Source organism: Aquarana catesbeiana, linkage group LG01, assembly GCF_042186555.1.
Source record: "Aquarana catesbeiana isolate 2022-GZ linkage group LG01, ASM4218655v1, whole genome shotgun sequence".
In the NCBI taxonomy this organism is placed as follows: domain Eukaryota; kingdom Metazoa; phylum Chordata; class Amphibia; order Anura; family Ranidae; genus Aquarana; species Aquarana catesbeiana.
The window spans coordinates 64,279,471-64,292,322 of NC_133324.1; the positions used below are offsets into that span (position 1 = coordinate 64,279,471).

General features: G+C 45.5%; 1 protein-coding gene across 2 annotated transcripts in view; it reads left to right on the forward strand.

The window, feature by feature from the left end:
• MYO5B (myosin VB) overlaps positions 1-12,852 on the forward strand; it is a 394,698-nt gene that overhangs the window by 266,448 nt on the left and 115,398 nt on the right. For both annotated transcript variants that reach the window (XM_073619562.1, XM_073619572.1), the window contains exons 14-16: positions 2,793-2,876; positions 3,592-3,735; positions 9,670-9,767. In XM_073619562.1, coding sequence (XP_073475663.1) covers positions 2,793-2,876; positions 3,592-3,735; positions 9,670-9,767 — 326 coding nt within the window. The remainder of the gene's footprint in view (positions 1-2,792; positions 2,877-3,591; positions 3,736-9,669; positions 9,768-12,852) is intronic.

Sequence of the window (12,852 nt, forward strand, 5' to 3'; positions counted from 1 at the left end):
GCCACATCGGCGCTCTTTGGTCATAGAGGCTGATAAATGGTTGTGTCTGAGCAGGCCTGAAGGTTGCTCCTGGTGAGGATGGGTGCTGGCCGAAGGGTCAGATCCCTTGGCCTTCTGGCCTAGATTGGTGCAGTCCTTGCTCCCGTCAGTTTTTCGGGAAAGAACACTGCCCCCTCTTTCCCACCAGGGGAGCAGTTAGTATTTCCTGAATGTAATTAGGTAGGAACGATGGGAGTGGTGGTTGAGCCCTTGCGTCCATAGCTCTCCCTAAGCTCTCATAGCTCCAGGGCTTCCTGGTAGGGGTGGGGGCTGCGCCGGCCCAGGGTTGTAAAGAAGCCCATGGTGTATGTGCCCCTGGAGTGGCAGTCCAGGGGTGTCATAGAGTCACTTTGATTTATAACACCATGTTCACTGCACCATACCACACTTTTTTCTCACCTGCCTCTTGGGCCAGGCCTTTTGGCTGGGACCGGAGGATATTTTTTAGGCCTGGTCATTGTTTCACAAAATGACCACTTTTCACCCTCTTCTCCACTTCCTTCTCGCCCACGTTCTTTTATTTAAGACCTTTGTTTGTCACTTTTTTGTATTTTTAGGTTTGTACATGATTTAGCACGTGTGACTGGTAGGGTGTAGGTCCTCAGGCCTGCCCTGAAAGTCTTGGGATGGGGTGGACATGGCCTTCTGGCTTGGTTCGCCCATTCTCATGGAGTCTCCCTTTGGGGGAGCCCCACCTAGTACTAGGATGGGTCTGTTTCGGCAGACCCTCCAGAGAATGGGGTCCATCTGGTTTCAGTGTAAGTACCCCAGTCCCCGTCTGGAGCCTAATGCCCCTGGGGATCAGGGCAAGGCCATGGGCTTTAAAAAAAAAAAAAAAAATGACTCTTATTATATTTATCATTATTACTATTAGGACTTTACAGTGCCTTTGAAAAAGTATTCATACCCCTTGAAATTTTCCACATTTTGTAATGTTACAATCAAAAACGTTAATGTATTTTATTGGTGTTTTATGTGATAGACCAACACAAAGTGGCACATAATTGTTGTGTGTAAGGAAAATGATAAATGGTTTTCAACATTTTTTACAAATAAATATCTGAAAAGTGTGGGGTGCATTTGTATTCAGCCCCCCCGAGTCAATACTTTGTAGAACCTCCTTTCACTGCAATTACAGCTGCAAGTCTTTTTGGGGATGTCTCTACCAGCTTTGCACATCCATAGAGTGACATTTTTGCCCATTCTTCTTTGCAAAATATCTCAAGCTCTGTCAGATTGGATGGAGAGCGTCTGTGAACAGCAATTTTCAAGGCTTGCCACATATTCTCAATGGAACTTAGGTCTGGACTTTGACTGGGCCTTTCTAACAGATGAATACGCTTTGATCGAAACCATTCCATTGTAGCTTTGGCTTTATGTTGTCCCGCTGGAAGGTGAACCTCCGCCCCAGTCTCAAGCCTTTTGCAGACTCCAACAGGTTTTCTTCTAAGATTGCCCTGTGTTTGGCTCCATCCATCTTCCCATCAACTCTGACCAGCTTCCCTGTCCCTGCTGAAGAAAAGCATCCCCACAACATGAAGCTGCCACCACCATGTTTCACGGTGGGGATGGTGTTTTCAGGGTGATGTGCAGTGTTCGTTTTCCACCACACACAGTGTTTTGCCTTTAGGCCAAAAAGTTCAATTTTGCACCCATATGAGCAGAGCACCTTCTTCCACATGTTTGCTGTGCCCCCCACATGGCTTCTCACAAACTGCAAATGGGACTTCTTTGGGCTTTCTTTCAACAATGACTTTCTTCTTGCCACTCTTCCATAAAGGTCAGATTTGTGGAGTGCACAACTAATAGTTTTCCTGTGGACAGATTCTCTCACCTGAGCTGTGGATCTCTGCAGCTCCTCCAGAGTTACCATGGACCTCTTGGCTGCTTCTCTGATTAATGATCTCCTTGCCCGGCCTGTCAGTTTAGGTGGACGGCCATGTCTTGCTAGGTTTGCAGTTGTGCCATACTCTTTCCATTTTCGGATGATGGATTGAACAGTTCTCCGTGAGATATTCAAAGCTTGGGATATTTTTTATAACCTAACCCTGCTTTAAACTTCTCCACAACTTCACAACTTTATCCCTGACCTGTCTGGTGTGTTCCTTGGCCTTCATGATGCTGTTTGTTCACTAAGGTTCTCTAACAAACCTCTTATGGCTTCACAGAACAGCTGTATTTATACTGAGATTAAATTACACACAAGTGGACTCTATTTACCAATTAGGTGACTTCTGAAGGCAATTGGTTACACTAGATTTTAGTTAGGGGTATCGGAGTAAAGGGGGCTGAATACAAATGTACGCCACACTTTTCACATATTTATTTGTAAAAAATTGTGAAAACCATTTATCATTTTCCTTCCACTTCACAATTATGAGCCACTTTGTGTTGGTCTATCACATACAACCCCAATAAAATACATTTACGTTTTTGGTTGTAACATGACAAATGTGGAAAATTTCAAGTGGTATGAATACTTTTTCAAGGCACTGTACACTTGTACATGGGGCCACTTGCAATTACCTACAGGACACTCAGGGATCCATGTGAATAGGAGCAGAAGGGAAGCCCTATTGAAAGCCGTGACAGCCAGACAACGCCCGCAGCTTATATGCAGACGTTTACTTGTAATTGTTGATGCAGCAGAACTGGAGCTGGGTTCACCTTTCCAGCCAGGACCCCTATGTACAAAATCTTATATGTACAGAACATTGTTGCCAAGGCTTATGTCACAATTATGTATTGCACAGGTGGAGTATCAGTGTGACGGCTTCTTAGAGAAGAATCGTGATACAGTGTATGAGGAACAGATCAATATTTTCAAAGCCAGCAAGGTAAGAACAGAAAACTCCAAAATTTACATCTATTGCTGAAATGTTTGTTGAAGATCAACTCGGGGCTTAGTCCCTTGCCCCCCAGGGTTCACTCCTGCTCCCCAAAGATCCCTCCAGCATTATTTTAAGATATTGTCCCAATATAAGCTTACTTAAAAAAACCTCCTTTTGACATTCTGAGTCCTGCCTGTCTACTGGTCATCTCTTTACGTAACTTCCTGGATTCCCTGCATGCTTTGCCGCTTCTCCTCTGCTGTTTAATTTCCAGGACTACATATCCCAAGGTACCTTGCTGCCTGCAAGCAGTGATTCCTGTACTGACTCCGCCTCCTGTAACCCCTCCTCTCCGCACCTCTGTAGCTCAGAAGGCAGGCTCTGTGAAATGTGTTACACCTCAGTGCCTACTCACAGGGCATAGTGACTACATGTCACAGAATTTTAAGGAAGTAAATGTGTGGGGATCTTTACAAAGTAAGTTTACAAATGTCAATATCATTCAGATTAATAGGAGTAGGCTAGATATAACTGAAAAGCAGTGTGGGAATGGATATATGTATTTAAATTGTGACTATAGATATACTTTATTTCACAAATGTGCAGACAGGATACCCTCTGACCATAAACCGTTCTCTCAGACAGAAGAAGGCAAAGTGAGAACAACTGTTCGTTTGATTTTTGTCACTTATGTCATCTGATATTCCTTTTCCTCTTACAGTATCAGTTGGTCGCTGACCTTTTCCATGATGAAAAGGACGCTGTACCTCCAACACCAACTGGCAAATCAAAAATCAATGTTCGGCCGCTCAAACCTGCAATAAAAAATGCCAACAAAGAACACAAGAAAACTGTGGGACATCAGGTCAGTGTTTTGATATTTAACTTGTCAGAATTATGAATTGAGTTGAAAAATAGGTCTTATCACTTCCGCATCGCAGTTTAATTTGCACTTGAGCTGAGTTGGTCAAATGGACCTTAATAAATACCCAGAAGAAGAGGTCTCACCATATATACCTTCCCCTTATCCTGTCCCACAGGGAATAGAGTGCATGTGGGACTCTTTGAGCAAGATTGGTCAACAGCATCCCTCCCCCTTCCTTCCACCATTGTTTAACTATGCTTCCCTGTGGGGGACGAATAACTAGATATTGCTGATTGATAGTGCTTGTCTCCATCACCAGGCTCTTGCCTGAGACCCGCACCATCACAACGCATACAGATAGAGGATGTGTAGAGCAACTGCCTGGAAAAGACATGTGTACTCACATCAAAGGGGTGGAAACAACTGAGCTCTGCCTAGGCTCAACAGGAATGACCACAAACTGGGCTTCTGGCACGGGAGGAGCTGATAGACTGTAATGGCAGAAATAAAGATAGGATTTACTGCACAATCATTCAATGTCTCTTTGGAGAAGCAAAGACAAGTATTTCTACATGAATCAATAAACTAGCATTTAATTTCTAATTGCTCATGAGACTTCTTCTTTAATTAGTGAAAGTCTTAAAATGCCCTTGTAATGTGTACATTCGGGTGTACATACTTTTCAGTCTGTTACCTGCTGCCCTATTCGCCTTCCTGAACCTTAGGAGTACACGTAACTGTTGGCCCTGCCTAAGTGCATTAGGGGCCAATTCACACTGACTTGTGCTAAAATGCATGTACAGTGCGGAAAATAATTATTGGATCCCCTGCAGATTTTGTAAGAAATTAAGGGTCTGTAATTTTTATCATAGGTGTATTTTAAATGGTACAGACAGTATATATTCCAAAAATCCAGAAAAAAAAACACATGATACAAATGTTATAAATTGAGTTGCAGTTCAGTGAGTAAAATAAGTATTTGATCCCCTACCAACCAACAATAATTCTGGCTCCCACAGACTGGCTACAGTATGTGCTCATGTGGTACACAGATTAGTCCTGTCAATTTAAGAAGGTGCTCCTAACGACGTGTCATTATGTGTATAAAAGACACCTGTCCACAGAATCCCTTTCTTCCTTTCAAACCTCACCATTAAGACCAAAGAGCTGTCAAAAGAAGTCAGGGACAAGATTGTAGATCTGTACAAGGCTGGAATGGGCTACAAGACCATCAGCAAGAAGCTTGGTGAGAAGGAGACAACTTTTATGAGCGATTATTCGCAAATGGAAGAAATACAAAATAACCATCAATCATTCTTGGTCTAGAGTTCCATGCAAGATTTCGCCTCATGGGGTAAGGATGGTCATGAATAAAATGAGGGGTCAAGTCAGGAACTACATGGGAGGAGCTTGTGAATGATCTCAAGGCAGTTGGGACCACAGTCACCAAATATACCATTGGTAACACAATACGCCACCATGGATTGAAATCTTGCAGCGCCTGCAAGGTCCCCCTCCTCAAGGCACATGACATGTACAGGCCCTTCTGAAGTTTGCCAATGAACATCTAAATGATTCAGACAAGGATTGGGAGACCAAAATTGAGCTCTTTGGCATTAACTCGACTCACCATGTTTGGAGGAAGAAAAATGCTGACTATGACCCTAAGAACACCATCCCTACAGTCAAGCACGGAGGTGGAAACATTATGCTTTGGGGCTGTTTCTCTGCTAAAGGTGTAGGCCGACTTTGCTGCATTGAGGGGCCAATGGACGAGGCCATGTATTGTAAAATCTTGGATGAGAACCTTCTTTCCTCAGCCAAAACAGTGAAGATGGGTCATGGGTGGGTCCTCCAGCATGACAATGACCCAAAACATACCACCAAGACAACAAAGGAGTGGCTCGTGAAGAAGCACATTAAGGTCATGGATGGCCTAGCCAATCTATAGACCTTAATCCTATAGAAAATGTATGGAGGGAGCTGAAACTTTGAGTTGCCAAGCGGCAGCCAAGAAGCCTTAAGGACTTAGAAAAGATCAGTAAAGAAGAGTGGACGAAAATCCCTCCTGAGATGTGTGCAAACCTGGTCACCAACTACAAGAAACGTCTGACCTCTGTGCTTGCCAATAAGGTTTTCTCCACTAAGCAATGTTCTTCTTGAGGATCAAATACTTATTTTACTCAGTGAACTGCAACGTCAGGGTTTAACATTTGAATCATGTGCTTTTCTGTATTTTTGCTTGATATTCTGTCTCTATCATTTAAAATACACCTAGAATAAAAATTATAGACCCTTCATTTCTTTGTAGGTGGGCAAACTTACAAAATCTGCAAGGGGTCAAATAATTATTTTCCCCACTTTACATTTTCATCCATTTTAGTCGCGTTTTAAGGTGCGCTGACGTCTGTTGACATACATTTTGCATTTTAGAGCAACGCATTGCTATGGTGCGAATAGGACGCATTGGAAATTATTGTTTTTCAGATGTCCTTCCGCTAAAACGCACTGGTGTTAATTGGCCCTCAAATAATGGAGCAAACTTGATGGACCATTTGGTCATTTTTCTGCCATTACGTATCTGTTTCTATACCTCCCCACAATGCAATGCAGTGCCTGAGTGGCCAGTTACAGGCCTGAGTGTTGTATATCTGAACAGGGGGCAGATCCTGGAAGCAGGGGATGGATACTTGCCCTGTGTAACTTTTCACCTCCAGCTTTACCCAAAGTAACCCTATAGGTATAATACTATATATATAATATAGTATTGCAACTCACCTGTTATGACACAGTTGTGTTCTATGCATACAATTATATCGCAATCTAGCTCGGCTGTCACCTTGTCTCCCCTGGCGGGAGCTATGGATTGGAAGCCCATGTCGGAGGCTTTTTTGAATTGCTAGGTCAGAGGGATATGTCTCAAGTGCGAATGTTGCTAATCATTGAGCCTGCTCTCTACTAAAAACTTTTGGGATTTAGGTCCCTGTTGTTTGTTTATGGTATTTGCATAGCATGGCTGCCTGGCTGTACTGATTGTATTTTGGCTGAGTCCCATTCTTTACTACTCAACTTTTAGTTATACACCGGGTATCCAGCGAGCTTCTACTTTTTCCCTGGTACCATATATTATCACCTTGGTCAACCGAGTTATAATAAATACACAGATGATGCTCACACCTCGCAGTATAGCCTCATTTGTTTATTGTTGGAACATTTCTAAACCCTCCTGCTTTTTATATCCTTCTGCAACGTGATAGTTGTTACCAAATGTACAATATAAAACCATTAACTGTGTTACGATATACATTTTGCACTCTGTAACATTCTATTGTTCCTGTACCTACCTCCGATTTTAATTTTTTTTTTCTTTACATTCCACAAGTTAAGTGGTATATTTATGTTATGTTTTTCTCTTGAAAAAATTATATCCAAATGCACAGCATTAGTTGGCTAAGTGAACTCAGCCACCGTGTGATGGAGGCAGGGCTGGCCCAAGACATTGTGCTTCCTGGGTCCAAGAATGTAATGCTGCCCACCTCCCCAAAATAAAAAATCACGCCCACCAAAAGGCCCCCACATCCATGATTTTATATCATGATAATTAAAACTAAAATTAAATTTATCAGGAAGTCAGATTTGCATGTGACAGCACCTTGTCTATATGCAAAACTATATGACATACCATTATGTGCAATTGCAAACCACAAACTCCATATCACAGAAGCCCCTCATCACAAACCCCCCATTACAGACTCCTTTCCATCACAGACCCCCCCCCCCCCCCATTACAGACTCCTCTCCATCACTGACCATCCCATCACAGATCCCCCATGACAGACTCCCCCCCCATGACAGACTCCCCCCCATGACAGACTCCCCCCCCCCCCATGACAGACTCCCCCCCCCATGACAGACTCCCCCCCCCATGACAGACTTCCCCCCCATGACAGACTTCCCCCCCATGACAGACTCCCCCCCCATGACAGACTCCCCCCCATGACAGACTTCCCCCCCATGACAGACTTCCCCCCCCATGACAGACTCCCCCCCCCCCCCCATGACAGACTTCCCCCCATGACAGACTTCCCCCCATGACAGACTTCCCCCCATGACAGACTTCCCCCCCATGACAGACTTCTCCCCCCATGACAGACTCCCCCCCCCATGACAGACTTCCCCCCCCATGACAGACTTCCCCCCCATGACAGACTTCCCCCATGACAGACTTCCCCCCCATGACAGACTTCCCCCCCCCATGACAGACTTCCCCCCCATGACAGACTCCCCCCCCCCCCCCCATATGACAGACTGCCCCCCATGACAGACTTCCCCCCCCATGACAGACTTCCCCCCATGACAGACTTCCCCCCATGACAGACTTCCCCCCATGACAGACTTCCCCCATGACAGACTTCCCCCCATGACAGACCCCCCCCCCATGACAGACTTCCCCCCCCATGACAGACTTCCCCCCCATGACAGACTTCCCCCCCATGACAGACTCCCCCCCCATGACAGACTTCCCCCCCATGACAGACTCCCCCCCCCCCCCATATGACAGACTTCCCCCCATGACAGACTTCCCCCCATGACAGACTTCCCCCCATGACAGACTTCCCCCCATGACAGACTCCCCCCCCATGACAGACTCCCCCCCCATGACAGACTCCCCCCCATGACAGACTCCCCCCCCATAACAGACTCCCCCCCCATGACCGACTCCCCCCCCCCCCCCCCATGACTGACTCCCCCCTCATCACAGACCTCCCTCATCACAGACCATCCCATCACAGACCCCCCCCCCCCCATCAAAGTCCTCCATCGATACTACAGACTGCCCCTTCCATAAGATCGCAGCACTCCCCCCTCTCCTCCCCTACCCTAATTTACACAAGATGGGAAGCATGTCAGGACTTTTCATGTGAAAGACAGGTGATTGATTGCTGGGACCGCCCCACTGTCTAGTAACCAATCACCCGCTTCTTAACTTGAAAAGTCCCGCCCTTTGTCCAGACCTGCCATTGTTCCTGTCTTGTGTACATGAGATAGGAGAGGGGGAGTGCAGTGATTTTATGGAAGGGACAGACCTGCGGATGTCACGTCACATTCGGCCACTCATCACATTTTGCTACCCGCTGGAGTGCTCATGTGCGACGCCGCCATATGCGTTCCAACACTGTTGTAAGACCACTTTGCCACAGGGCCCCTCGCGGGCTCGCTTCGCTCGCCATGCTTCGGGCACAGCCTCGCTTCGTTCGTCATAATTATAATCTAACTCTATGTCCACTTGGATGGTGGGGCTTGAACCTGGACTCAGGGGTGTGGCCACAAAATTCGCCGCAAGCGCAGATCGCCACAGTGTTGGAACGCATATGGCAGCGTCGCGCATGCGCAGTCCAGCGGGCAGCCATATGTGATGGGTCGCCATATGTGACGCTACACCGCGCCTGCTGGGCCAGGTGGAGAAAAGCTGTACATCTAATCTGGTGCCGGCGGTGTGCACCAAACTGCTGCAAAAAAAATCTTGGGCATCAAATTGCCGTCCCTCTCAAAGGACCGCCTGGGTCAAATGTATCCAGCAGGACCCATGGTAGGGGTGGCCCTGGATGGAGGTGCTGATGTTGGAAGAATTACAGGAAGGAAAGAGCTCATGCTGGTTATGTTCACTAGTAGTAGTCCAAAGAGGCAGGGCAATGGCACCGGCTGTAAAAATGTGTCTGTTGTGCTCTGCAGCTAAGCAGGGACATGTTCATATCCTTCGGGAAGTATCTAGCTTCTATTCTATCTTTTTTCAATCCATGCTCTTGGCTGGAATTTGCCCTAACCGAATTGCTGAAAGGGGATTTATGAATGTAACGTGGACTGAAGAACATCATTTGCATCTTATCATTTTACACAAGAGCCACTAGTCATGTTGATTTGATATCTTTCCAGTTTCGGAACTCCCTCCAGCTGCTGATGGAAACCTTGAACGCCACCACGCCTCATTATGTCCGCTGCATTAAGCCCAACGATGAGAAACTGGCATTCAGGTGAGGCTGCTTTTTATTTTTATTTCGACTAGATGACTACCACAAGAAGTTGCATTTAAAAATGGAAGCTCATGAGAACATTAAAGTGATCAACTGCAAACAAACACAAACAGCGCAGCACAAAAAATATATGCAAATTATATGTAAGTGTCCCAATGAGTTATAACACTATTAATTAAAAGCAGTACAGAGCTCAATGTTAGATCAGCAAAACATCCATACAAAGACAGAAAGATCCACGTGAGTATTATCAGATCTACCTGCACCCCGGGGGTGACTGTTCCCACCAGTGACAGGCAAAATGCTCACTCACCTCTTGACAATACCCCTGAGCTAACAGGATGGTCAGTATATACTTGTCCCACCTCGGGGAAAGCCAGAGATCCCGATGCTCACATAAATCCTGGTCACAAGAAATCAAAGTGCTCTCCGTTTAATCCAAAAACTGCAGACTTTATTGAAAGGTAGAACACATACAAACGATCCTCTTGATTGAAAGCATAAGACAGTATACACAGTGCAGATCCTGTGTCAGCTCGTCAGGATAGCAGCGGGTCATGTCAAGGGCCGTGGCTCCTCCTCCCCATACGCGTTACGTCCTACGGGACTTCGTCAGCGGGGTGGAGCCACATCATCACTCAACTCTTAATATGGAAAGCGGGTTGTCAAACTTATTGACTGTTGTTCTGAGACAGGGTTTTTCTCAACCAGGGTTCTGTGGAACCTTTCAGTTCCTCTAGAGGTTGCTAGGGGTTTCCTGAGCAATGGTCTTTTTCTGCCTCTCAGGTAAGTTCTCAAGGACACCATTGATCTTTTTAGTTATCTGTAAAGGGGTAATTTATTCCCAATAACCACAAGTGTAAGAAGCATTCTTCTCATTGACCATCACACTAATGTATGATGAGTTGTAGAATTTTCATTTTTAGCAGGGGTTCCCCAAGACCGGAGAATTATTTCCAGGGTTCCTCTATGTTAAAAAGGTTGAGAAAGGCCGTCTGAGACAGCTGGAACCTGTTTTAACAGATAACTTACTGACATTCGGGCATGAACATTGATTACCTGATGAGCGGTTCTAAATGTAATCCTGGCACAGCAGTTGATGTCTTTTCTGGATCTGACAAATATCATGAAGAAAAAGACTATGTCCACTCCACTTACCTCGTCCTTTCCCACATTTCTTTGCTTTGTATTTTCCACCCTGGCAGAGACATGACATAAGACCCAACCAAATGCTGTTCCCTCTATCCAAATAACACACATTCAGCTGCTGCCAAGGCATATTGCAATGACTGCCCACGGCTCTCTCCTACCCAGAGCCATGCCCCCGACATGTTTCACCCACAGTGGGGCTTTCTCATGATTGAGTGGGAGTGAGCAGTGTGCTGTCATTACAATAAACCTTGGCTGGAGCTGAGCCTCTTCGGTGTACGGCTTGTTATTCAGATAGTGGATTACAGAGGAAGAAGAGCAGATTCCCGGGCCTTGCTGTCTGGCTGAATTCGAGCATACTGGCTGGGCCTGGGAGCAGACAAAGGTGTTGGATTCGTCTACAGATGATAATTTACACTTTCTTCCATAATTTTACAGCAAAATGCTGCAGGGTCCCTTTCTCTATTTTTTTTCTGAAATTAAAGAGGTTCGGCTCTCAGTAAATATAATGCACTTTGAAGATTAAAGTGCATGTTAAGGGATAATTAAAAAGGAAAATAGGCAGTACCGTCTCTGCATTATACTGTATATTTTTCCATGGTTTATTCCTTTAAAGTGGTTGTAAACCTCAGACATGAAATGCGAACACAGCATGTTCTTCTGTAGTGTGTCCCAGTCCAGAGCCCTGTCATTTCTCTCTGCTGCCTTGTTTCTCTGCTATCTGCAAGTGTCACTTCTGACAAGTTTTCCTGACACCAAGCGAAAAAAGGTGACGGGAGGGAGCTCCAGGACACAGCCTGCGATTGATTGCCTCAGCTCTGTTCCTGTGTGATGTGTGAAGGGGGTTGTGTACCTTTCCATCCAATCAGCCCTCACTGAGCTCTGCAGAGTATAACATTTTAGCTCCCCGCCCCCTGCTTTCTGAACTCTCAGGCAATCAGTTTAAATTCAGCACTTTGAATGGCTGTACAGGAGAGAAGGCTGCAAATAAACAGATACAACTTGGTTAGGAGGATTTGTTTTATCTCTGTGTATCCCCTGAGGCCAGTCACTCAACTGGGTATATGGAAGGGTGTACAACTAATTTAAACACACTGCAAGTATAAAAAAATATCACCAAAGTTGATCACCAAAAATTGTACCTAGCTTTAAAAGCAGAACTAAACCCATCAATTTAGATATTTACCAAAAGAAAGCTTAAAGTGGTTGTGAAGGCTCAAGGCATTCTATGCATGAAGGTAAAAAACCTTCTATGTGCAGCAGCCCCCCCCCCCCCCCCCCAATACTTACCTGAACGCAATCTTCCTCCAGCGATCTGCAACATCTCTCTATAAAGTGATTGTGGCAGCACAATCTATTTTTTGGCTTCCGATCTTGACACCTATAGGCGATTTTGGCAAGCGCCAGGGTACCACATATTTGTTTAACATAGTGGTGCATTTACATGCTTAAAAAAAATGGTTAAACGCCTGTAAAAGTAGCTTTATTTAAATTAATATTAAAGGCAAGTTTTTTTTTTGTTTTTTTTAAATAATAAACATGTCATACTTACGTGCTCTGTGTAATAGTTTTGCACAGAGCATCCCCGATCCTCCTTTTTTCCACCCCCACTGGTGCTCCTGCCCCCTCCCTCCTGCCAAGAGCAAACAGCTTGCTATGGGGGCACCTGAGCAGGTTTGCTCCCAAGCTGCTGCTCTGTGTGTCCATTCAGACACAGAGCTGCCGCTTGGACCCGTGCCCTCACCTCTCATTGGCTCACTGGCTGTGATTGACAGCCAATGAGGAGGGAGGGTCCTAGGAGAGCCAAGGCTCTTTTGCATCTTTTCGATCCCTACCCTTTACCACGTGATCAGCTGTCAGCCAATGACAGCTGACCATGTGACGTAAACAGACCCGATAATCGGCTATTTTTTCTCCTCGCGCTGGTAGCTGATCA